The sequence below is a fragment of the Populus trichocarpa genome, chromosome 17 (assembly GCF_000002775.5).
Source record: "Populus trichocarpa isolate Nisqually-1 chromosome 17, P.trichocarpa_v4.1, whole genome shotgun sequence".
Lineage (NCBI taxonomy): Eukaryota > Viridiplantae > Streptophyta > Magnoliopsida > Malpighiales > Salicaceae > Populus > Populus trichocarpa.
In genome coordinates, this window is record NC_037301.2 from 7,422,108 (window position 1) to 7,445,106 (window position 22,999).

General features: G+C 34.3%; 1 protein-coding gene across 3 annotated transcripts; it reads left to right on the forward strand.

The window, feature by feature from the left end:
* Positions 1-1,776: 1,776 nt before the first annotated feature.
* Positions 1,777-11,670, forward strand: LOC7496638 (serine/threonine-protein kinase STY13). 3 transcript variants are annotated; one of them, XM_024589220.2, is made up of 7 exons: positions 1,777-2,296; positions 2,431-2,575; positions 2,898-3,030; positions 3,167-3,362; positions 6,072-6,196; positions 6,275-6,433; positions 11,074-11,670. In XM_024589220.2, the coding sequence occupies exons 2-7, from the start codon at positions 2,448-2,450 to the stop codon at positions 11,386-11,388; spliced, it is 1,056 nt and encodes a 351-aa protein (XP_024444988.2). In that variant the 5' UTR covers positions 1,777-2,296; positions 2,431-2,447; the 3' UTR covers positions 11,389-11,670. The 3 variants fall into 3 exon arrangements, with proteins under 3 accessions (XP_024444988.2, XP_052304562.1, XP_024444991.2); XM_052448602.1 differs by having other exon boundaries at positions 2,440-2,575; XM_024589223.2 differs by having other exon boundaries at positions 1,777-1,923.
* The last annotated feature ends 11,329 nt before the right edge of the window (positions 11,671-22,999 follow it).

Sequence of the window (22,999 nt, forward strand, 5' to 3'; positions counted from 1 at the left end):
GAATTTGGACTAGGTCTCTGCATGGAAATTATAGCCTTTGATGTTATCTATCTAAGGGAGTTGACCTTGCTTAATTTGGAGTTTTAAAACTCTAGATATGGGCTAATAACCGAGAGGGGGTTAGGACAGGTCCTACTAGACAGTTGGTCATCTTCTCGATAACGGGTAGTTTTGAGGGCTTTAGGAGCAGAACTGAGTTTTTCTCCCATTAGTGGACTTATAGCCCTATGTCTTAGCTTTCCAAAGGAGAAATCCATGCCTTAAACCGAACTATATAATGTTTAGTTATGGATAAAACACAAAACAATGTTCGAATGAGGAATCACACCAATTGTAATGTTGATTTGCATTTTTGTTAAAGAACTTAAGGAAAATGATTTAATGGGAAAATGAGACGTAAATTTAGAGAAATAGGGATAATAACGAATGAGATGATTAACAAGGAATTGTATAGATTATTAATTTAGAAGGAAAAATGCTCGTGAGTAATGATGTGGTATGCCTGTTAATGCAAAGGGAGCCACAAGACCTAGACAACAGCTGAGGACTACCAATCAAGGTTTTCCGTCGGTGTTTGGTTTTTTTTTTTTATTTCCGACAGAAGTAGCAACGGAAAGGAGAATTACCGACGATCAATATTCCAACAGACGGATTCTGTCGGTGATGCCGTCGGTAAAAATGTTACCGACAAATGTTCTGTCTTACACTGACGGAATGAATCCGTCGGTAAAACTGTTTAATAGTGTAGTGTTCAATCATTAAAATATTATTTATTTTTTAAAAAGTAAGGGACTAAACTTAAGCAATTGAAGGATCATCAATCCCAAATGTGGTCTTGTGTAAATCTAAGAAAGCCCAACGGTGTTATCCATAAATCCAGTCTGGTATCAGGCCTAGTCATGTCTCCTCGATAACGAAAACGTATTATTCTTTGATGGCTTCTTGCTTGGTGCAAAGTTTGCATCTAAAGTCATCGTGATAAAGTAACCAGGCCTTTTTTTTTTTTATTCTTTTTAAAATTTTAAATTCTTTTACAATTACTAAACCTAATGGTTACTCATATTCCAATTATAATGGTCAATTAAATCCCATCATCGTTGTTGTTTAATTTAAAGATGATTTGAGAATTTTCTACGTATATGAGATAATAATAATAATAATAATTTTGTTTTTTAAAAAAACCTTGAATAGAAAAGATTAAAAATTTCAAATTGATATCAATAAAAAAACTGGTAATGACCTAGAAATTATATTTTATTATTTTTGTTGATTGTATTGTTTAATTTATATTTATTTTACTATCATAATTAACTAATTAACGAGTTTACACTTTAATCAAATTGTTATATTTCAAGATAAAGAAAAGGGAAGGGAATGGCACAAATACAAAACTTAATGATACAAGACACAAATTATCGCACTCCTTTCCTTTCAAAAATTGGAGTTTGTTTTTGTTTTTAAAAATATTTAGAAAATTTTTATTCTTTTTATTTTAAATTAATATTTTTTATATTTTCATATTATTTTAATATGCTAATATTAAAAATAATTTTTTTTAAATATTATTTTAATATATATATTTTAAATATTTTAAATAATAATCAATACTTATAATTCCAAACGTCCTAATAAAAACAAATATCTAATAAAAACAAATATCAATAATGATGGCAAGAGGGAGGTAAGCGTTGAAGATACACCGCATCCATGTGAAAATTATGGATATTTTTTTTAGCTCACTCATTTTAGTTCAATTACTACAACGACCATAAAACAAAGACACGGACCATGTCTTTCCTAGCCCACCTATATTTCCTCCTCCCTTCTCCTTTCTTTTTAATAATGTTTTGTTTATCTTATGTAGAAGGAGAAGCACAGACTCAAATCCTGCCGCGGCTTTTTCTACTGATCAAAGAAACAAAGGCACTTCCATACGCGTAGATTGCTTTAATAATCTCTTTAACTCTAAATCTCAATCTGTGCCATTCCCTTAGCCTCCTCTACTCCAATCCTCCCTTCATTATTTTTTCTTTTTCTTTTTTTGGTCATACTTTCTCCCACTTCTCCATATAATTTTATCTGCTCCTCACAGAGCTTCTTGGGGATATTTTTTTTAATGAGTACCCTTCGTTTTTTAAATTCTTGTTTTGGTAGTGACATTCTCTGAAACATGTAGGGTTTTATTCTTTGCCTCCCAAACAAAGGCAAATGCTAATCTCTTTGGATCTAAAGTTGTGATTTTTGGGTACAACATGGAGCATGTTTATTTATAGTTAATCTCTTTCGTATAGAATTGGTATCTTGCTTTCCCATTTCTTTAATTTGACTTGTTTAGCTGTTTAGTCTACTTAAAAAAAAGGAGTGTTATAAAAAAATAAATAAATAAAGTTTTGGTCTTTGTTTAGTTAGTTGATGATGTTTCATTTGCAGATAGTATAGGTTAAGAAATGGGATCTAGTAATGGGTTTTATTCTGAAGAGTTCGATTTGGATGCTAAGTGGCTTATTGATCCAAAGCTTCTATTCGTTGGGCCAAAGATTGGGGAAGGTGCTCATGCTAAAGTATATGAAGGAAAGTAAGTCACACTTCTTGATTTTTTTTTCTATTTCCAAATTGCAGCTCTTGAGCTCTGATTCATTTTATAACTGGATTTTTCTCTAATTTTCTTGACTAAACCAAGTTTTTTCCATTTCTCAGCGGATCAATTGAGATAAACTATTGTTTATATTTCAATCCCATGTTTATGTCAGCAGAATGTTCAACAGATATCCTCAATGAGAAACTGCAGACTGATTTCTGTGCTGCTGTTTCTAAAATGTTCTTTCTTTTTAGTTTAGAACATCAGATAAGTGGTTGATTGCTATGTTCAGTAATGTCATTCTGGAATTTATGAATAGGTACAAAAATCAAATTGTTGCTATTAAAATTGTACATGGAGGAGAAACCCCAGAAGAGATTGCCAAGAGAGAAGCGCGGTTTGCAAGGGAGGTTGCAATGTTATCTAGAGTTCAGCACAAAAATCTAGTGAAGGTTGTCTTTATAGCAATACTTTTTCATTGTAGTCGATTTCAGCATTTAGGGTTGGTAGTGAATTAGTACTATTTTCTTAGTTAACAGTTGTTGAAGTGATCATATACAAAATAACAGGGTTGTTATGTGTTACCAGTTTATTGGTGCTTGCAAGGAGCCTGTCATGGTGATAGTAACTGAGCTTCTTTTGGGCGGAACATTGCGAAAATACTTGCTGAACATGCGGCCAAGGTGCCTGGACATGCGTCTGGCTGTTGGATTTGCTCTTGATATTGCTCGTGCAATGGAATGCTTGCACTCCCATGGGATAATTCATCGTGACCTAAAACCTGGTATGATAAATTTCTGGCTTATGTTCATGATGTTTGAGCATATGAATATTGAACAAGTAGTATTTTATGACAGGCATGTAAACTTGCTAACCAATTCGACATGGTTCAATGGACATTTTTCAGTCTTTGTGAGCTTCGGGGCTTGTATGGTGCATACATTTAGTGCAAGTTTTCTACTAACTTGCTGCATAAAACAGTTGGAATACTGTCTACTGTAATTATTGTTCTCTTTTGCCTTTCCATTTGAATTGTAAAGAATGCATGTTGGCATGCTTTTATAATACCAGCACACAAAAAAAATTAAAATATAAAAAAAAGCTTTCATATAATACTCAACTTTTTTGTTTCAGTTTTTCTAGTGAAACTCATCCCACCTCAATATGACAAAGTTAGTTCCTTCGACTTTATAATTTCATGTATGATTATTTTGTATGAGCCTTGGATCCATAATATCTTTGTGGTGATTAAACTAAGTTGGCAACACAACTAAGCTGCAATTGTTTCTTGCAATTATGCATGTTGACATTTTCTAAGCCATTGTTTGTTTGACAACAACCTGCCCACAGTCCATGTCATATACCTTACTTTCACTTGAAAGATCTCAATGAGTTTCTTTCTCAAGATAACAAAATATCTGATGTGAACCCGGAAGGCAAAACCCTAGAATCCACAATCAAGAACAGAAATACTTCTCCTAGAAAGCTAAAATCAGATTATTAAACCTCAACTTGTCGATTTTTTGAATCAAGAACCAAAGGTATATGGTTAAAACGCCACAAAGATGATCTCTTTAATAAGTTCTGAAAAGTTTAATGAAGAACCAAAAGCAAGAGTGCTCACACAATTTTTATTCAAAAAAACCTATCTGTCTTCACATCCCAAAAATAAAAGGTATTTATATGTTTGACTTAAACAAAATAAATACTAATTAACTATGGGCTGAAATTTAAACCCAAATAACTAACTTAAAAAGTATGGGTAAAATAAATACAAAGCCAAGTCTTAAATAAATAAAAGCCCAATTCGAATAGTAACTTTTGGGTCTTATCAGAAGGTCTTCTTGATGTTTGATTGCTACGAAATTCTAAGCCTATAGGAAATAGGGTCTTTCAAATCTTCTAACAAAATTTTAACCCAATTCAACGGTTAGATTGAAAGTTATGATCATTAACATAAAACCGTGTAGCCAAGCTCTAGAACATGTTAATCAACCTCATCTCTTACTTGGATCACGTTGATCAAGACATGATCATCCTTTGAACTTAACTTCATGCTTGATGCCAACTTAGAAAGAATTCTCGAAGCTTGCATGGCCCGAATGTCATGAATCAGCCCATTGAATGACTCTTTGATCCTCTTAGCCTCTCGCCCTTGTAACCAATCCAATATCTCATCAATATCTCTTGGTAAACAATCCCTTGAGTTGTATTAAATTAACCCAAGTGTCAGATCAATTATTTGGCTTGTGCATTTGAAAGTTAATGAATTATCACAATTTTATATGAGAATAGAAGATTCTATTCTGGTCAGGTCTATATTGATTGTGCTACATCCACTTGTTTTTCTTGTGTGATGAACCAAAACTTGATGATTTTATTTTGCGATTATTTTGTTCCTTGATAAGGAATTAATCACCAAATTGCAAGATAGCAATTAGATTCGACTTATGTTATATGCTTGTACTAAGTTTTACATCTGCTGAATAGAGATGGACATATTTGGGAAACTGGTAAAAACTACATCTAAGCTTTGCCGATGATATTTTTACAAATATGAATGCTTGATCCACATTAGTATGCAGCCAAGAATTAAACTTCAAGAAAGGTTTACATGATGTTTGATGGAACCAGATTCAAAGCATTGAAAGTGTTGTCTTGGATTCTTCTTGTTTCAGCTCTTTGTTTCTGGACCTTTTTACTTGATTTCTTGAAATTATACTTCACAAAGATGTCCTTGTGCAGTGCTGACATGAATTGGTGGCCTTATAGCCTCTAGTTTGTGGAATTCAATTCTATTAGGGCCTTTCTCTTGTTTAGAAAGTTTAAATTTGCAGATTTCAATTCTACATGTCAAAATTTTAGATTTTTGCACAAAAGTAATCTGCACTTGTTCATTAGTAGATTCGATTTTGCATAATTTGTCATTAAATTCAGGTGTTTGGAATGTAATTGAATTCAATTCAATTAAGCCGGCTACCAGCATTCCCATATTGTAACTGTCCAAAGAAGGAAAAAGGAAATGCACCATCGTCACTGCATTTAGACAAATGACTAGATACATGAGCAAAAACATAAATCATCTTCTAGAAAAAAGTTAAGCTTCATCACTGTCTGCCATGAAATTATAAAATATGTTTTTGCCACAAACAGTCCCTTTTCTTTTCTCTGCAAAAAATTAGTTATCAAATTGAGAGATATAGGAGATAAGAAGACATAAAGATAATTTAGCTAGAGAGGATAGATGTAGCAGACAGCTAGAGAAATGGCTGTATATGGTTTTCTTGTGTGCCTAGTATTGTATCGAACTCTTGATTTTATAAATATATGTAATTGAATTATATCTTCAAGACAAGTAGGTTTTCTTGGCAACAGGCTGTCAAGCACTGATACAGTGTGATACTCTAAAGTTAAAAAAAATGTTTGATCACTTGCTTTTGGAATCAAGCATCAAGGATTTTTCTGACCCCATCATTTCCTTTCCTATTTACAGAGAATTTGATCTTGACTGCAGACCATAAAACAGTTAAACTTGCTGATTTTGGTTTAGCCAGAGAAGAGTCATTAACAGAGATGATGACTGCTGAAACGGGGACGTACCGGTGGATGGCTCCAGAGGTACTATATTGGATGATTGAGAATCTCTAGAATTTTTTTTATATGATGCAGATCATTCACCTTTCTATTTGGTGTCAGCTTTACAGCACAGTCACATTAAGGCATGGTGAGAAGAAACACTATAATCACAAGGTGGATGCTTATAGCTTTGCAATTGTGTTGTGGGAGCTCATTCATAATAAATTGCCTTTTGAAGGCATGTCAAATCTACAGGCAGCATATGCAGCTGCTTTTAAGGTGAGCAATGCTGTTTCCATTCTATCTTGAATTACTTGGATGGTGACAATGTTGATGTCTGGCTGATGGCAGTGCCTCTATTAAAGTGCTGTTGATCTAGATTTTATAATTGATGCGAACCTTTAAGGCAAAATTTTAGAATTCACAATCAAGAATTGAAAAAATTACCCAAAAAAACTAAAATCAAATTTTAAAACCTCAACCTGATGATTTATAAAATTTTAATTTTATAAAATTTCAGCCCAATCCAGTTGTTGGATTGAAAGCTATGACCTTTAACATATAGTTGTTTAGCTAAGCTTTAGTACATGTTAAGTAGTCTGATCCCTTGAATCACATTGATTAAGGCATTTTTTGAACTCCATTTCATGATTGACGTGACCTTAGAAGGAATTCCCAAGCTTTCTCGACCCAAGTGTCCTGAATCAGTCCACTGAATGTCCCTTTGATTTTTTTGGCTCATGCCCTCAATGTCCAATCAGCATCTGCAATGGATCCTATGGTATTGCTTGTTGATTCTCATTATTTCTCTTTTCTCAAAAGCATTTGACTTTGAATTATCACCTACATCAAAAGGAGAAAGATTAGAAACATTAAATGTAGCACTACTATTATACTCGTATGGAAGTTCCAATTTATATGCTTTGTTTTTAATTCATTCAAGGACTTTGAATGAATAATTCCCTCTGGATTGCAACTTAGATCGTCTATGGGTTAGAAATCTTTCCTTCCTTATAATCACCTAAACCCAATCTCTAGGTGGAAAGATAACATGTCTATGATCTTTGTTAGTTTAAGAGTTATTGTTCATTCTTCTTTTCTATGTGCTGCCGAACACTCATGAAGTTTCCTCACCATATCTGCCTCCTTATTTCTATCAATATCAATTCTTTCATCAATAGGTAAAGGCAACAAATCCAAGGAGTTAGTGGATTAAAACCATGAACAATTTTAAATGGTGAATAATTTAGTAGAATGCACTTTTATTATATGCAAACTCAGGAAATGACTGACACTCCCAACTTTTCAAATTCTTTTGAATGATAGTACATAATAAAGTAGTTAAAGTCATATTGACCACTTTTATTTGGCTATCTTTTTGTGGATGACAAGTAGTTAAAGCTCCCAACTTTACCTACAAAACCTTTTAAAAATATCAAAAGAACTTAATACCCTGATCTAAAACAATACTGGAAGGAACACCTTAAAGTCGTATTATCTTCCTAAAGAACAAATAAAAATATTGGTTGCATCATTGGTTTTATGACATGTTATGAAATGTGTCATTTTAGAAAACTCATCTACAACTACAAAAATTGAATTTCTACCTCTTCTTAAAGTTCATGGAAATATTTACTCAAGGTTCCTTTGGTACAGGCAAATGAGTATATAACCCATGATATAAGACCTTAGATTTAGCTTGCCTACACGTGATATTTTTTTCACATATTCTTTGTACATCATGTTTCATCTTAAGTTAAACAAATGTTCAAGCAATACGTCTAAAGTCTTTTTCACACCAAAATGACCCATCAAATTAACTGCATGATCTTCATGCACAAGCAGGTGCAAAATCATTATCATTGGCATACAAGGCTTTAATATACTCAAATCTCAATAATCTTGCATTTAAAGTAGTGATAAGAATGTACCTTCTAGATAGTGCATCGATCACTATATTTTCTTTACCTTGCATGCACTTAGTGACATATAAAAAGGTCTCAATGAACTCTATCCGTTTGGCATATCTCATATTCAGTTTACCTTGTCATTCAGTGCGTCAATGATTGTGATCTGTATGGATAATGAACTATTTCGGCTACAAGTAAGGGTGCCAAGTCTCCAAAGTCTTAACCAACGTATAAAGCCCATTGTCATAAGTTAGGTAGTTCAACGCTGCTTCGTTTAGCTTTTCACAAAAATAGTAATGATTAGGGACAAATCTTCTTTTCATAACAATTTTTATCTCATCCCAAGTCTCAATAGGCCACTCATGATTTCTCCAATTTAACAGAAGCTGATCCCACCATATAATTGCATGATCAATAAGCTCTATCACAACTAACTTAACCTTTTTCTCCTTAGAATAGTTACGACAATCAAAAATCAACTTTACTTTCTTCTCCCACTCTAGGTAAGTTTCTGGAATCATTCCTCCTTTGAAAATAGAGAATCTTCATTTTAATACTCTCGAGGTTTCGATCCATACCTTCACAACCTCTAGCATCTCTTCTGAACTTTTTATCACACATATCATAGTTTGGCCAAAACCTCTCCCTATTGTCGAATGATGCTTGATCAAATTCATCCGCATTTTCATCTTCATTCTCAACGCCAATCTCATCTATGGGTATGAGAGCACGTCTTTCTTGCTTTCTAGCATCAGAGACCTTTTAAGATTGTCCCTCTTGCAAATTAGCAATCATAGCATCTTGTTTATCCATTTGATCCCTTATATCACCAAATACAACATTCACACGCTTAAACTGTTGTTGCAATGCCTATAACACAAAGAACGTGTTTTCCTTCTCCTTCTTGGGTGATGATTTGCTATTGGAAGACATTCAAATCTAAAAAAAAATCTGTTAGTAATAAACCTCACACACTCCCTTGCATGTTTACACTCAAAGATTTGTCACTACACTCTTGTTTCACTCTTAACTTGTTCTTTTTGGACTTGTCTTTTATCCCTCTTAACTCCCCTTTTCAGATCTTTATTGAACCAAACAAAATCAATCAAAAGAAATATGATTTATAGTTCAAACCACCAAATTCAAAACGACAAAGACAAACACAATATGAAAAGAAATTTAGGAATAACTCAACAAACCTGAATTCAATATGGAATACCCCAACAAACCAATTTCAATATGAACTATCCCAACAAACCGATATCAATATGGACTTTTGATTTGTGATTTTACTTTTTCTTAAAAAAAAAATTCAATGAGATTGCAAATAAAAAAAGCAAGAAAATCAAATTCATTAACAAGATGAATTTGTACATTATCCTTAATATGCACACAAGATGAATTAAACCCTATATGGTGCGATTTTGATGCAAGGAATAAGCAATAACAAAAAACAAGAGTAAAACATAAATTTAAAATAGCGAACTTGATTTTATAGTCAAGCTCTGATACTAAATTGATGCAAATCTGGAAGGTAAAATACTGGAACTTACAATCAATAATTGAAATATTTACCTAAGAAGGCCAAAATCAGATTATAAAACTTTGACTCGTTGATTACTTGAATCAAGAGTTTAAGTATATGGTTAGAGCGCCACAAAGATGATCTTTCAGATAAGTTCGATAAAAAAACCAAAATCAAGGGTGATCATGCCAATTTTATTCAATATCAGTAATTTGTTTTTCACAACCAAAAATAAAAGGTATTTATATGTTTGACTTAAAAAAAAAATAAAATAAACCGTAATTAACTTTAGGCTGAAAATTAAACATAACTAAGTATGGAGAAAATAAAACACAAATCAAGTCTTGCATAAATAAAAGCCTAATCTGTATATTCTCGAATAGTTATTCTGGGATTTATCAGAGAGTTTTCCCAATGTCCGATTGCTATGAAATTTTAATTTTCTATAAAATAAGGGCTTTAAAACCTTTTAGTAAACTTTTAGTCTACTCTAACATTCAGATTAAAAGTTATGAACATTAACATAAAGCTTTGTAGCCAAGCTCTGACACATGTTAAGTAGCTCTATCTCTTGCTTGAATCACATTGATAAAGGCTTAATTCTTCTCTGAACTTAACTTCATGCTCGACGCTACCTTGGAAGGAATCCTTAGAGCTTGCTTGGCCCAAATGTCATAAATCACCCAGTTGAAGGTCTCTTTGATCTTGGCTCTTACCCTTATAATTAATCCATTCGGCACATGCAATGAATCCTGTGGTATTGTTTGTTGATTCTCGGTAATAACCTTTTATTATGTATTGGAGTCTCTGGCCTCAAGGTTGCTTTCTGCAAGATTGGATGCTGGATGCTGATTGCTTTATAACCTCTTATGATGTATTGAAATTACTATGGAGTCTTGGTCCTCAGGGTTGCTTTCTGCAAGATTGGATACCTATTGACTTTAGAAGTGAAGTCTTCTCATTAAATTGGCTGAGTTGATAAATCATAAATTCCAAACATAGGATATCTGGCCGTGGGGTGGCTGACGGACTGAATGATACAGGTTGTTCAATTATGCTGCTTAAAATTGAATGAATCGTTGTGCTAGGGGCAGTCATTGATTTGAACTTCTAACTAGCAAGATGATGAACGTGTTGGACATCAGTTAAATCTACCTCAACTGACTGCTATCTTTGTCATTGTGGGATTTTACCCCTATGTACACAACAATTTACTGAGGATTTGAATATAGCACGCTGTTTTTATATGAAGTTGCTTCAGCGCTGCAGCATGTGAGATATGCTTTTCCAGTTTTTAGGCAGGCATTTGGACATCAAAACCTGGACCATCTGACATTATTCTTCTTTTATTGCATGATTATAACAATTTAGAGGTATCCAAACTTTGATATGCCATAACTTGAATGATTATCTCGTCTTTTACTTATAATTATAAAGCTCAGTTGCAATTTCCAGCATCTTGAATTATGGTGTTGCTGTTTCAGAATGTGAGACCTAGTGCTGAGAACCTCCCAGAGGATTTGGCGTTGATTGTGACCTCATGTTGGAAAGAAGATCCAAACGCTAGGCCGAACTTCAGCCAAATAATACAGATGCTCCTGCATTATCTTTCTACCATTTCAGCACCAAAACCCGTCATCCCTGCTAGGATTTTCACATCTGAGAATGCCGTTTTGCCACCAGAGTCTCCTGGTACAAGTTCCTTAATGGCTGTAAGAGATGACTTAGGGGAAACCCCAAGAACCCAGATAGAAGACAAGCCGAAAAGTTTTTTTTTCTGCTTTAACCAATGTTACTGATCCCTCCTGATACACAAAAGTCGTCTCTGGAGGTGTTTAGGCACATTACAATAAGCAAGTCTTAAATATTAGAATACGCTTAAATCTTTATGAAAATGGTCGATCTAGTTAGTTCAGTTGCAATAGGAAGTTACTCATCATCTGATTGATGTCTTCATTAACCTTTGCACGCTTCTCCCCATGAATACTAGTTTGTTCTGACAATGTATTTAGGGTTTTGGAGTTGGGGTTGCTGTGATGATTTATCATCACCGAAATATAAGGTCCGTCCAAAGGCCTTCACTCCTGCTGCATACACCAAAACATTTTACAAATCCTGAAGGACTCAAAAGGACTACAGGATTAAAGTTTGCATCTGCATTACCTAGATTCTATAGGGCATATCTAACTAAAACACAAAAGCTAACAGATTGTATATCCTATACATGACAAGAAAATGGTACTATTTTTATTTTCAATCAAGCAAACATGGAGGCACTTCAACAACTGAACATAAACTCACACAACAAATCCGCCATATCTATGGAACATAACCAACCTCTGGGTTAGCAGCACTATCCACCCATATTCTAGTGAAGGTGGTGACCCAGAGCAACATAAGACCCTTGAGATTTTCATAACTACAACAAAACAAAAATATCATTCAGTAAGTAATTAGCAGATGGATGCTATCAAAAAACGAAGTCGGTGTAGCATGGAGAAGAAAAGGAAGATTGTAGAGGACACTCTCCACCACACCACATACCTTGTGAGAAGCTCCAAGTATAACTGATAACATTTCAAAAGCTTTCAACTCCACAACATTGTCACTTGGACTCCTCTCAACACTGCTGGAGTCCTTTCTTGAAAACTACAAGCATAAGGGAATCCTTAAATTGTCTGCCAATTGTTGTTGTAAGCTTACGTGCTCCATCTTTATGTGAATCCTTTATTGAAATGCATAATAGATGGAATAGTGTTAAATTTGTAAATTAGAAAGGTCAAAAACATGACATTACAATAACTTACCCTTGGCAATTGCTGTATCTAACGTCTCAACATCAGTGCCTTGACTAGAAACGTCGACAGTAATTTTCTCAAAAGAGTCTACAATTTCTTCAATCTTAACAGAGGAATGCTCAATCCCCTCATCTAAAGGCACCTCACCAAAGTCTAATAAACAAAAAGGTGAGTTAAACTTCCGAAACCAAATCGAATATCCAAGTTTCTGTAGTTCATAAAATTCAAATACACCGAACTGTCAATAGGCTTAGATAAAATGAAAGCTCTCACAAAGCTTAATGTACGCGTGGCATTGTTAAACCGACTTAAAGGTTATAATGGTTGAGAGAAAAAATAGAAAAACCATAAAAAAACACGCAACTTAAAAAACAATGAGAAAGGAAGAACCAGATTATTGAAACCAAGCATTGAATTTTAATTGAAAACACTAATCACAACCACTACCAGGTTAAAGAAAAACTCAAAACACCAATGCCAACACGTCCCGAGATCCCTTAAGAAACAACGATGAAAATGAACAACCAGAAGCATAGAGATAGCTCATTCCTATATTAAGAGTTGGTTTGTTTTTGCATTGCATTTTAAGAGTATCTTTGAAGAAAAAAATTTATTTTTTTCTTTACTTCAAATTAATTTTTTTGATGTTTTCAAATCATTTTGATATATAGATGTTAAAAGTGATTTTTTTAAAATAAAAAAAATATTATTTTAATATATTTCTGAGTGAAAAACATTTTAATAAATAATCGCTATTATACTTCCAAACACCTTCTTGTATAAAAGAAAAGGAGGCGCAAAAAATGATAGGCAATCTTTACAACATGTCATACAAGAGAAGAAACAGAAAATAATCAAATCAACAAAAAATGGCGACAATCATTTCTCCATACACAGGAAGCAAGTAAAGCATGATCAAGAAGAGAACAAAATGACTTCAAAAGAAAAAAGAAAATGAAAGAAGCACACGTGCTGGGCAGAAAAGAAAAAAGCACAGGTATGCATGTACACTGACGAAGAAGATCGATCACTTAAAAGAGGCTGGCTTGAATTTGACAGAGAAGATAAACATCCTGATAGAGGTTGGCTCGAATTCATAGTACAGATGGGAGAGGGTGAACAATGATCATGTTGTTTCTACATAAACCCAAACTTCCCTAAAACTACACCCTGCCTTTTTTACGGTGAGGGACTAAACAATGAAAGACCATTTTGTTTTAGTTGATTTATTGATACAAACTAATGGAAGGACAAATACAAGATAACTTCCCATTGCAAAGCAAATTAAAAAACTGGCAAATGAAATGAGGCAAAGGGTAATGGCATATTCAGAGGTGTTCTGAAACATGAAAGATAGCTTCCTAAAGAATCTGCTCGTTATATCCCATAAATTCCTTCAGTAATCTTTGCTCCAGATAGAGTCCCATTTTTAGATTCGGAAGCCTGCCTTACTGTGCTGCATTTCTTTAATCAATTCCACCAGTCCATATGACCATCTAGAGCTAGATCCATATGCAATGTAGCTATGATCTGGTATGATAAATCATTGCATCATTATATTAAGCAACCAAGGCAAATCTTATGTTTCACAAAAATATAATCTGAATCAATGAATCATACAGAATTTTAAAACAAAGTCTAGCATATAACTCAACTACTTGATACATATGTTCCATATAATAGAAAGTTGTTCATCTAAAGCAGTGGCTGCTAATATTGTATTGAAAGTCCACAAATCAAGTAAAAGAAGTGTGATTGCTAACAAAACAAAAAAATCACTTGCACCACAACGCGAAGAAAATTTGGTGAACGAAATCTTTTAAAGAGTTGCCGAGATGTGCTCATAAGAATATAGATTACTGAAAATTTGCATGATATTAAGTTTAAACAAGTTTTATATGAATATCACATCAATAAGCATATGGAATTGAATGAAAAAAATTCACTAATAAGTCCAAGATGCAAAGCAAGTGAAAACTTCGCTATGAAGAATTCATTTTAGAGTTTATTGTTAAATCTTTATATCTTACTGAATAGCAAACTAAAATGAACTCACACATTTCACATTGTATGTATAAACAAGATTGATACACATTTAAATGGTTCAAGTTTCACTAGGTTTGAAATAGCCAAAATTGATTTTTTAGCTAAACTGGTTGATCGCAGTTCATTCGTGATGAACACCTGAAAATTTTGCAAGAACTGATCAAGCGCTTTAGCCATCAAAAGCATTCCAACAACTATAAACGATTAGTTTCTTTTCAAAACATATATATAGCTGTCTTTTATGCAAAATTAAAGTGAGATTATGAACATACATGATAAAGAAGCTATTCCAAAAGAAAAACCAACTAGAAATCATCAATCCTAACATACTCTAAGTTGTGCTAAGTTAAATCTTCATATTCCAGTACAAGAGTATAAAACCTCACACTCATATTTATACAACTTCAATTATCCTAACTGCTATTGAGTGAGCTATAGAGATTATAGTTTTTAATTGTATAATCTACTCTTTGAGTGAGTGAGTTTTATTGTAAACAAATCATAATTGTAAACACTTAAGAGTTTAGATAAACTCTTGGCATTGGTGAGGTATTGTTACCAAGAAAAAAATCTTGAAGATGAGACATCTTCAAATGGTGTAACTGCTTGGTGTGGATTCATCAAGGGCATTGTATTTTTCACTTAGATTAGTAAAAGAGTACAATACTCAAGTACAGTTGGCCATTGAGGTATGGTGTAAGCTTGCCGAACCACCTTAAGAACCAAATTTGCAATCTCTCTTTCTTTATCTCTTTACTTTAAGCACTTTAATTATATTGTTAGTTATTGTGTTATATATGCTTAGTGTGATTATTTGTATTATTTAACATAATTAGTGGAGCACCTAATTCACTCCCTTTAGGTGTTATTGTTGTCTTAATCCTAGAACAACAATTGGTATCAAAGCCTAGTTCTCATATATATATATATATATATATAAGTTTGCAATCACTAGTTATAATGTTCAAAATGAAGGAGCATCTACCTCTAGGTCACCTTTATTTGATGGCAATGATTATGCATATTGGAAAGTTAAGATAATTATATATCTTCAATCTGTTGATTATGATTTATGGCTATCTATTGAAAATAGACATCATAAGCCTACTAAGATAGAAAATGATATAACAATTCTTAAACCTAGAAGTGAGTAAATCGATGGTTGACACGACCAAAAGATTGATGTCTTCTTCCAAGTGCACGACCAAAAGACCAGGGTCGAACCACAGGGAGGTTAATTGTATAAATTATAAACAACAACAACAACAACAACAACAATAATAATAGTAATAATAAAAAGAGCTTTGAGATGTGATATTGATATAAGGATTAAACAATGATAAAAACAATTATCAAGGTTAGAGGATCCACTAATGATATTTCAAACAAGTATAGTATAACTCTTATTATTCAACTGGAAACCACACACAAAGGAGGTTCCAATCGGATTATAATTGTTAACATGATTACATTAGTTATCTTATTCGAATAATGCTAATACTTGTAAATGTTGTCAGGCATTCATGATTATAACTTATGTTAACAACAAATCAAGTTCCTTTCATAGCACAGGTGTCGGTTATACCACACGGTTGGGCTATGAAAGTGCCAAGTATTTGTTGTACCAAGGGTTATACAACATAAATCTAGATTAACCATTTAACAAGCAAAGTATTAAAAGTGAACAAGATAACAAATATAAAACATGTTAGCATCAAACATTAAGGTCCATGTTGAGTTTATATTATACTTATTCTTACACCATTAGTGTAACCTTTTCACCTTGACATGATAAACTTAGCTAAACATAATGAAAGAGAGAAACATAAATAAACAAGGAAAGGAAATGAAAAGCATAAGCAAGAGATTAATATAAGCAAAACTTAAGCATTACAAAATATAAAGAGAGAGCAAGAGCATGATCTTGATCTGAAAACCAAGATGCCTAAATATATGGCAAATGCCTCCTTTTATAGGCCAAAATTCGGAACTATTGATTTGTTGACTAATTGTTGAGTGGGTGGCCACATCTTGACTTGATAACAATCTTTATCTTCTTGTCTACCAGAAACATAATTGATAACGTCATATTTTGAACAGACTTAAATCATGAAAGTTCTAGGAAATTGTCTCAGCTTTCCAGAAAAAAAAAGTTGAGGTCATTTGGACTTCTAGAACTCGAGATATGGGCTGAACACTGAACAATATCTGGGCTGCAAGACAGATTTGGACTTCTCTGTTGTTGCTAGAATTTGGACTTGAAAACGGCCTTTTTTAATCTTGGACTCCCATGAAAGTTTTAGGCCTATGTCTTAGCTTTCCATCCATATAAGGCAGACCTAAATCAAAGATCTACAGCTCCAGATATGACCCAATGACCAAACAGTGTTTCAGTTTGGACTGAACCAACATCTCTTTTCTAAGTTTGGCCCTCTCTTTGTCCTTTCAATTTCCGTACTTAAACTCATCAATCAATCATTTCATTTATGTGATAGGCCTGCATTTAAGATGAACATTTACCATAAATTAAAGGTATCTTATGGTATCAGACTTGTTATTATAAAACATGCTTTAGTTAAGGAGTTATTGATACTTCAAATGCAAAATGATGATATAAAACCTTGATAAAAATGTACTTTTAAGTACTAATCAATGGTGATAGGAAATTGTTTTCAATAGATGCTAAAGCTATAAACACTTTGTATTGTGCCTCGAGTATAATTGAGTTTAATAGAATATCATCTTGTAAAAATGCTAGGGATATATGACATGCTTTAGAATTAACTCATAAAGGTACTAATCAAGTTAAGGAATTCAAAATTGATATACTTGTACATCAATATAAGTTATTCAAAATGCTTCCAAATGAATCCATACCTAGTATGTTTACTAGAATGACAACTATCACTAATAGTTTGGATGCTCTTGGTAGAATTTATACTAATGCCGATATTGTGAGCAAAATTCTTAGGTCTTTATCAAAGACTTGGGAAGCAAAGGTGATGGCAATCCGAGAAGCCAATGATCTCACCAAACTGTCATTGGAAGAGCTAATTGGTTCACTAATGACTCATGAAATCACCATGAAAAATCAAGAACTAGAAGAGAAGCCAAAGAAGAATTTGGCATTCAAAACCGTATATCATGTTGATAGTGATGATGATGATGATGAAATGAAGGAGAACATCACACTAATCACAAGAAAATTCTGAAACATACTCTACTCTTTGAGTATAAAATCCTAACATACTCTAAGTTGTGCTAAGTTAAATCTTCATATTCTAACACAAGAGTATAAAATCTCACACTTATATTTATACAACTTCAATCATCCTAAGTGCTATTGAGTGAGCTATAGAGATTATAGTTTTTAATTGTATAATCTACTATTTGAGTGAGTGAATCTTATTGTAAACAAATCATAATTGTAAACACTTAAGAGTTTAGATAAACTCTTGGCATTGGTGAGGTATTATGATGTGAACCAGCCTAGAAACACCAGCAAGGACCCATTACATGTTCTAAATGGTCCAATGACTCGATCCAAGACAAATGCATTAAAAGAGGCATTGAATGCATTGGTTTTGAATGTTTCAACCAAGTCAGAATTGAAAGATCCATTAGAGTATCAAGAGGAGACCCTAGTACATCTTATCCATGTGCAAGAGGGGTCCAATACAACCTTATTTGGGCCATGAGGTGAGGACAGCAAAGGAAACAAAAGAATCCTACTACAACTTGGAAACAACATGGGTGGCTACCTTTTCCTTTTGTTTCTAGGATTAAGGGGCTACATGGAAGGCTATAAATAAGCCTTGAATCAGTTCTGTAATATTTTACTTCCTTCTCTTCTTCTCATAACAGAACATGGATTTAATATTAGGGGCTTTATTTTATTTTGTTAGCTACAGCCAAAGGCTTGTTTGGGCTTAATTAATACTTTGTTTTTAGTTAGGATCCAAGGCTTGTTTGGATTAAGTTGTGGGCTTTTCAGTTTAGGGTTTTGGGTCAGTTTTGAGTGGACCTCATATAAGTCCACATAAGGGGTCCATTAGGGTTAATTTTTCAAGAACTATTTAAACTCATGTAACCCAAAACTTCGGCAGCTTTGATGATAATTACTTCTGAATTTTTCAGTTTTAACGTGTGAGAGTGATTCTTGCATTCTTCAGTTCTTGAAAGAACTTAATTTGACTTATCGAAGATTAACTGGCTTTGTAGCGTCATTCTACTCAATCCAATAGTGTTGATGCCTTGGGGTAGGTTTCCATTGTGTCACACTCCTATCAGACCTATTTCGGCTTTCCGGGATCAGATCTCAATCTTGATTGTGGGTTGCGTGACCACGTGATTATGAGGTTCACATCAGTTGGTATTAGAGCTAGGCTCCGAAACAAGGTCATATCCTTCTGTTATTTTCGTTTTATTTAGTGTTCCTTTAAGTTTTTCAGTATTTGTGTCCATCTTCTTGTTCTTCGTGTCTGCGTCATCTAAGCAAAAAAGAAAAAGAAAAAAAAGGGTTATATTTCATCTTGTTACTGTCTCTAATCATATCAGTATATTAAAAAGAAAAAAAAAAGAAAGAGAGAGAGAAGGATTAGTTGAAATTTCAAGGATCATTCAATTTTTGCCACAGAAACACAACTCTTGGTGAACCATAAGTAAACCACCTTGGAATCAATTGAAACTTCATATTCAGTCTATTAGGGTTGAGATCGCATCATTTGTCAAATTTGGGCTTATTCTGATATTGTTTGCTTGAGGTTTTAATTCGAGGTTCAATTCTACCGTAGAAACACTGCTCTTAGTGAACCATAAGCAAACCACCTTAGAATAAATTGAAACTTCATATTCCGTGTATTGGGGATGAGATGGCACCATATATTAAATTTGGGCTTCTTCTGATATCATCTTCTGGAGGTTTTAATTGGAGGTTCAATTTTGCCGCAAACTGATCATACAAGGGGTTTGGGTACCTAGACATAAAAGAACGACCTATAAATTGGTTTTTGTTGTTTTTTTAGTATTATAATACTAAATATTGAATTTAAGGTTATTTCGAGATCGTTTGGTCTGAGTTTCAATTCTGTTACGTAAAAATTGCGTAACAAGTTAGATTTGTGTCAAGTTTCAAAACATGATCCTTACTGTTTAGTTTTGTCCAAATCTTTTTGTTTCTATTATATTTGGGTTATCTAGGAGTCAAGTAACTGTTTTAGCTAATATTCGCTTCTGTTTTATTTCGTGTCTTCGTTTCGTCCACAATTCGTACGAATTTGCATTGCTACTCGCAAAATCATAATCGTAGTTTTGTTTTGCTTTGTTTTCAGTATATTTATTGATTCTTGAGTCTGAAAATTATAATTAGAGTGTACTACGAAGGCTACTGACTTTGATTTGTTGATTTCAGTTCCTAAAGAACCAAAAGAAAGCAAATTGTGAGGTAAAAGACGTAGTAAGCTTATTAGAGTGAAAAGCCTTGATTTTTTTTTTGTGTGATACACGAGAGGTGTGAGGATATATTTTGTGTTACTAACCAAATTTTGCAGATTCAAAGAATGTCTGAAAACAACGAATCAACGACACAAAACGCTGACGTAGCTTTCCAATTGCGAGCTATAGGCCAACAACTTGAGCTGTTGTCTAGAACGTACAAGGATCTAAAAGATGAGGTGAATTCAATAAAGCAACAGAATAGTGGGGCTGATCGCCGAGGAAATACGGTCCGTATGGCCGTACGGAATGTCAGATCTGATTTTGAAGAGTGTGTTGACGAAAACGCAGATGCGGGTGAAGATGACTATGATTTTGCATCTGCTGGCCAAGGAATCAGGTCTAGACTGAACAAGGCTAGGAGGAATGTGAATTTTCGTGGCATAGGCACTTATGAAGATATGGATGGGGATTTGGACACCATTAAACTGAAAATTCATAACTTTCAAGGTAAAAACGATCCTGAGGCTTATTTGGAGTGGGAGAAAAAGGTAGATTGGATTTTTGATTGCCATAGTTATTCTGAACAAAAGAAGGTCAAATTGGTGATAATTGAGTTTACGGAGTATGCATTGATTTGGTGGGATCAAATCATAATCAGTAGGAGGAGGAATAGGGAGCGACTCGTTTAGACGTGGGGGCAGATGAAAGTCTTAATGAGGAGACGATTTGTGCCAAACCACTATTACAAAGACTTATATCTGAAGCTCCAAGGTCTGAATCAAGGTTATAAGACAATAGATGAATATCACAAAGAGATGGAGATAGTAATGATTCGGGCTAATGTTGTTGAGGATAGATAAGCCACCATGGCTAGATTTCTTAATGGGTTGAATCAGAGCATTGCCAATGTGGTTGAGCTACAACACTATGTGGAGCTAGAGGACATGGTTCACATGGCTACGAAGGTGGAGAGACAACTTCGGAAGGGACATGCTCGGCCTGCGTTTAATTTGGGCTCTTCATCATCTTGGAAGTCGAATCTAAAGAGAGAGGATACTGTCCGGCCGAGATCCTTTATTCCTTCTAGAACTGAACCACCAAAGGCTAAAGTTGATGTCCCTACTGATGCCAAAGGTAAATTTAAAACTCAACCTAAACGTACCCGTGATGTTAAATGTTTCAGGTGTTAGGGACATGGACATTATGCTTCAGAGTGTCCAAATAAGAGAATCATGATGATTAGAGATAATGGTGATATGGAATCTGAAAGTGACAGATCTGATTATGAAGGCATGCCACCATTGAAGGATAGTGATGGGGATGAGTTAGCATTACCGGTTGAGGAGTCCTTGGTTATAAGACGAACACTTCAGGTTCAAGTCAAGGAAGATGAAACTAATCAACAAAGGGAGAACATCTTCCATACATGTTGTTATGTACATAGCAAGGTGTGTGGTTTAATTATAGATAGTGGAAGCTGTGTTAATGTTTGTAGTACCACCCTTGTTAGTAAACTGAATTTGTGTACTATTAAGCATGCTAAACCATATAGATTGCAATGGCTGAATGATAGTGGTGAAGTGAAAGTGACTAAACAGGTTGTGGTTCCATTTTCGATTGGGAAATATGTTGATGAAGTTCTGTGTGACGTGGTACTAATGCAAGCAAGTCACATCTTGTTGGGGAGACCATGACAATATGATAGGAAGGCAATTCATGATGGGGTTAAAAATAAGTATACCATTGTAAAAGATGGTAAAACCGTCACTCTTGTACCTCTTACACCCAAACAGGTGTATGATGATCAAATAAAGCTAAAAAGTCGATGGGGAGAGAAAATCAAGGTGAGGAATAAGGGGAGAGAAGACCATCAGATTCGGCTAGAACCCAAACCACTACAACCCATTCGGCCACCCATCCAAACACAAACAAATATTCGGCCAACACTCCAAACAAATCAAACCATTCGACCACAACTCAAAAACACCCAAATCTGGCCGAGAATGGAGGTAAGACAAGAGGAGTGAAGAAAGTCAGGAAGGGTGATGAGAATTGTGTGGAAAAACTAAAGAAACAACCCAATTTTTATGCTCGAGAGGGTGAGGTCAGATCTGTATTTTTCACTAACAAGCCAATGATTTTACTTGTGTATAAAGAGGCTTACTTTAGTACTAATGATCTTGATCATATTGTGCATAGTGTTGCTATTTCTTTGTTGCAGGAGTTTGATGACGTGTTCCCCGACGATACTCCTAGCGGATTACCACAATTGAGAGGGATAGAGCATCAGATTGATTTCGTACCCGGAGCTTCAATTCCTAACCGACCAGCCTATTGAAGCAATCCTGAGGAGATGAATGAGCTTCAAAGGCAAGTTGATAAGCTGATGGAAAAGGGCTACCTTTGTGAGAGTATGAGCCCGTGTGCTGTACCCGTGCTACTTGTGGCTAAGAAGGATGGAACATGGAGGATGTGTGTTGATTGCCGAGCCATCAACAACATAATGGTAAAGTATAGACACCCCATTCCTAGGCTTGATAACATGTTAGATTAGTTACATGGATCTTGTATTTTCTCTAAAATTAACTTGAAAAGTTAGTACCATCAAATTAGGATGAAAGAAGGTGATGAGTGGAAAACAACATTTAAGACTAAGCATGGTTTGTATGAATGATTAGTAATGCTGTTTGGACTTACAAATGCACCTAGTATGTTTATGCGTTTAATGAATCATGTGTCGCGTGCATTCATAGGTAAGTTTGTGGTTGTGTATTTTTATGACATTCTGATCTATAGCAAGAACTTAACTGAGCATCTTGATCATTTGCGTAATGTACTTAGTGTGTTGCGTTGTGAGAAATTGTATGCTAATCTTAAAAAGTGTGCCTTTTGCATGGAGAAAATTATGTTTCTTGGCTATGTTGTAACTGCACAGGGTATCGAGATGGATGAGGAGAAAGTTAAGGCCATCCGGGATTGGCCTACACCCAAATCGGTAAGTGAGGTAAGGCGTTTTCATGGGTTAGCTAGTTTTTACAGGTGTTTTGTGAAAGATTTTAGTACAATAGCTGCACCCTTGAATGAAGTTGTTAAAAAGTCAGTTGGGTTTAAATGGGGGGAGGAACAAGAA

Coding starts and splice junctions, on each gene's coding strand:
- LOC7496638 (XM_024589220.2), top strand. CDS start 2,448: ATGGGATCTAGTAATGGGTTTTATTCTGAAGAGTTCGATTTGGATGCT. Junction 6,197..6,274: donor ACCGGTGGATGGCTCCAGAG/GTACTATATTGG, acceptor ATTTGGTGTCAG/CTTTACAGCACAGTCACATT. Junction 6,434..11,073: donor CATATGCAGCTGCTTTTAAG/GTGAGCAATGCT, acceptor TTGCTGTTTCAG/AATGTGAGACCTAGTGCTGA.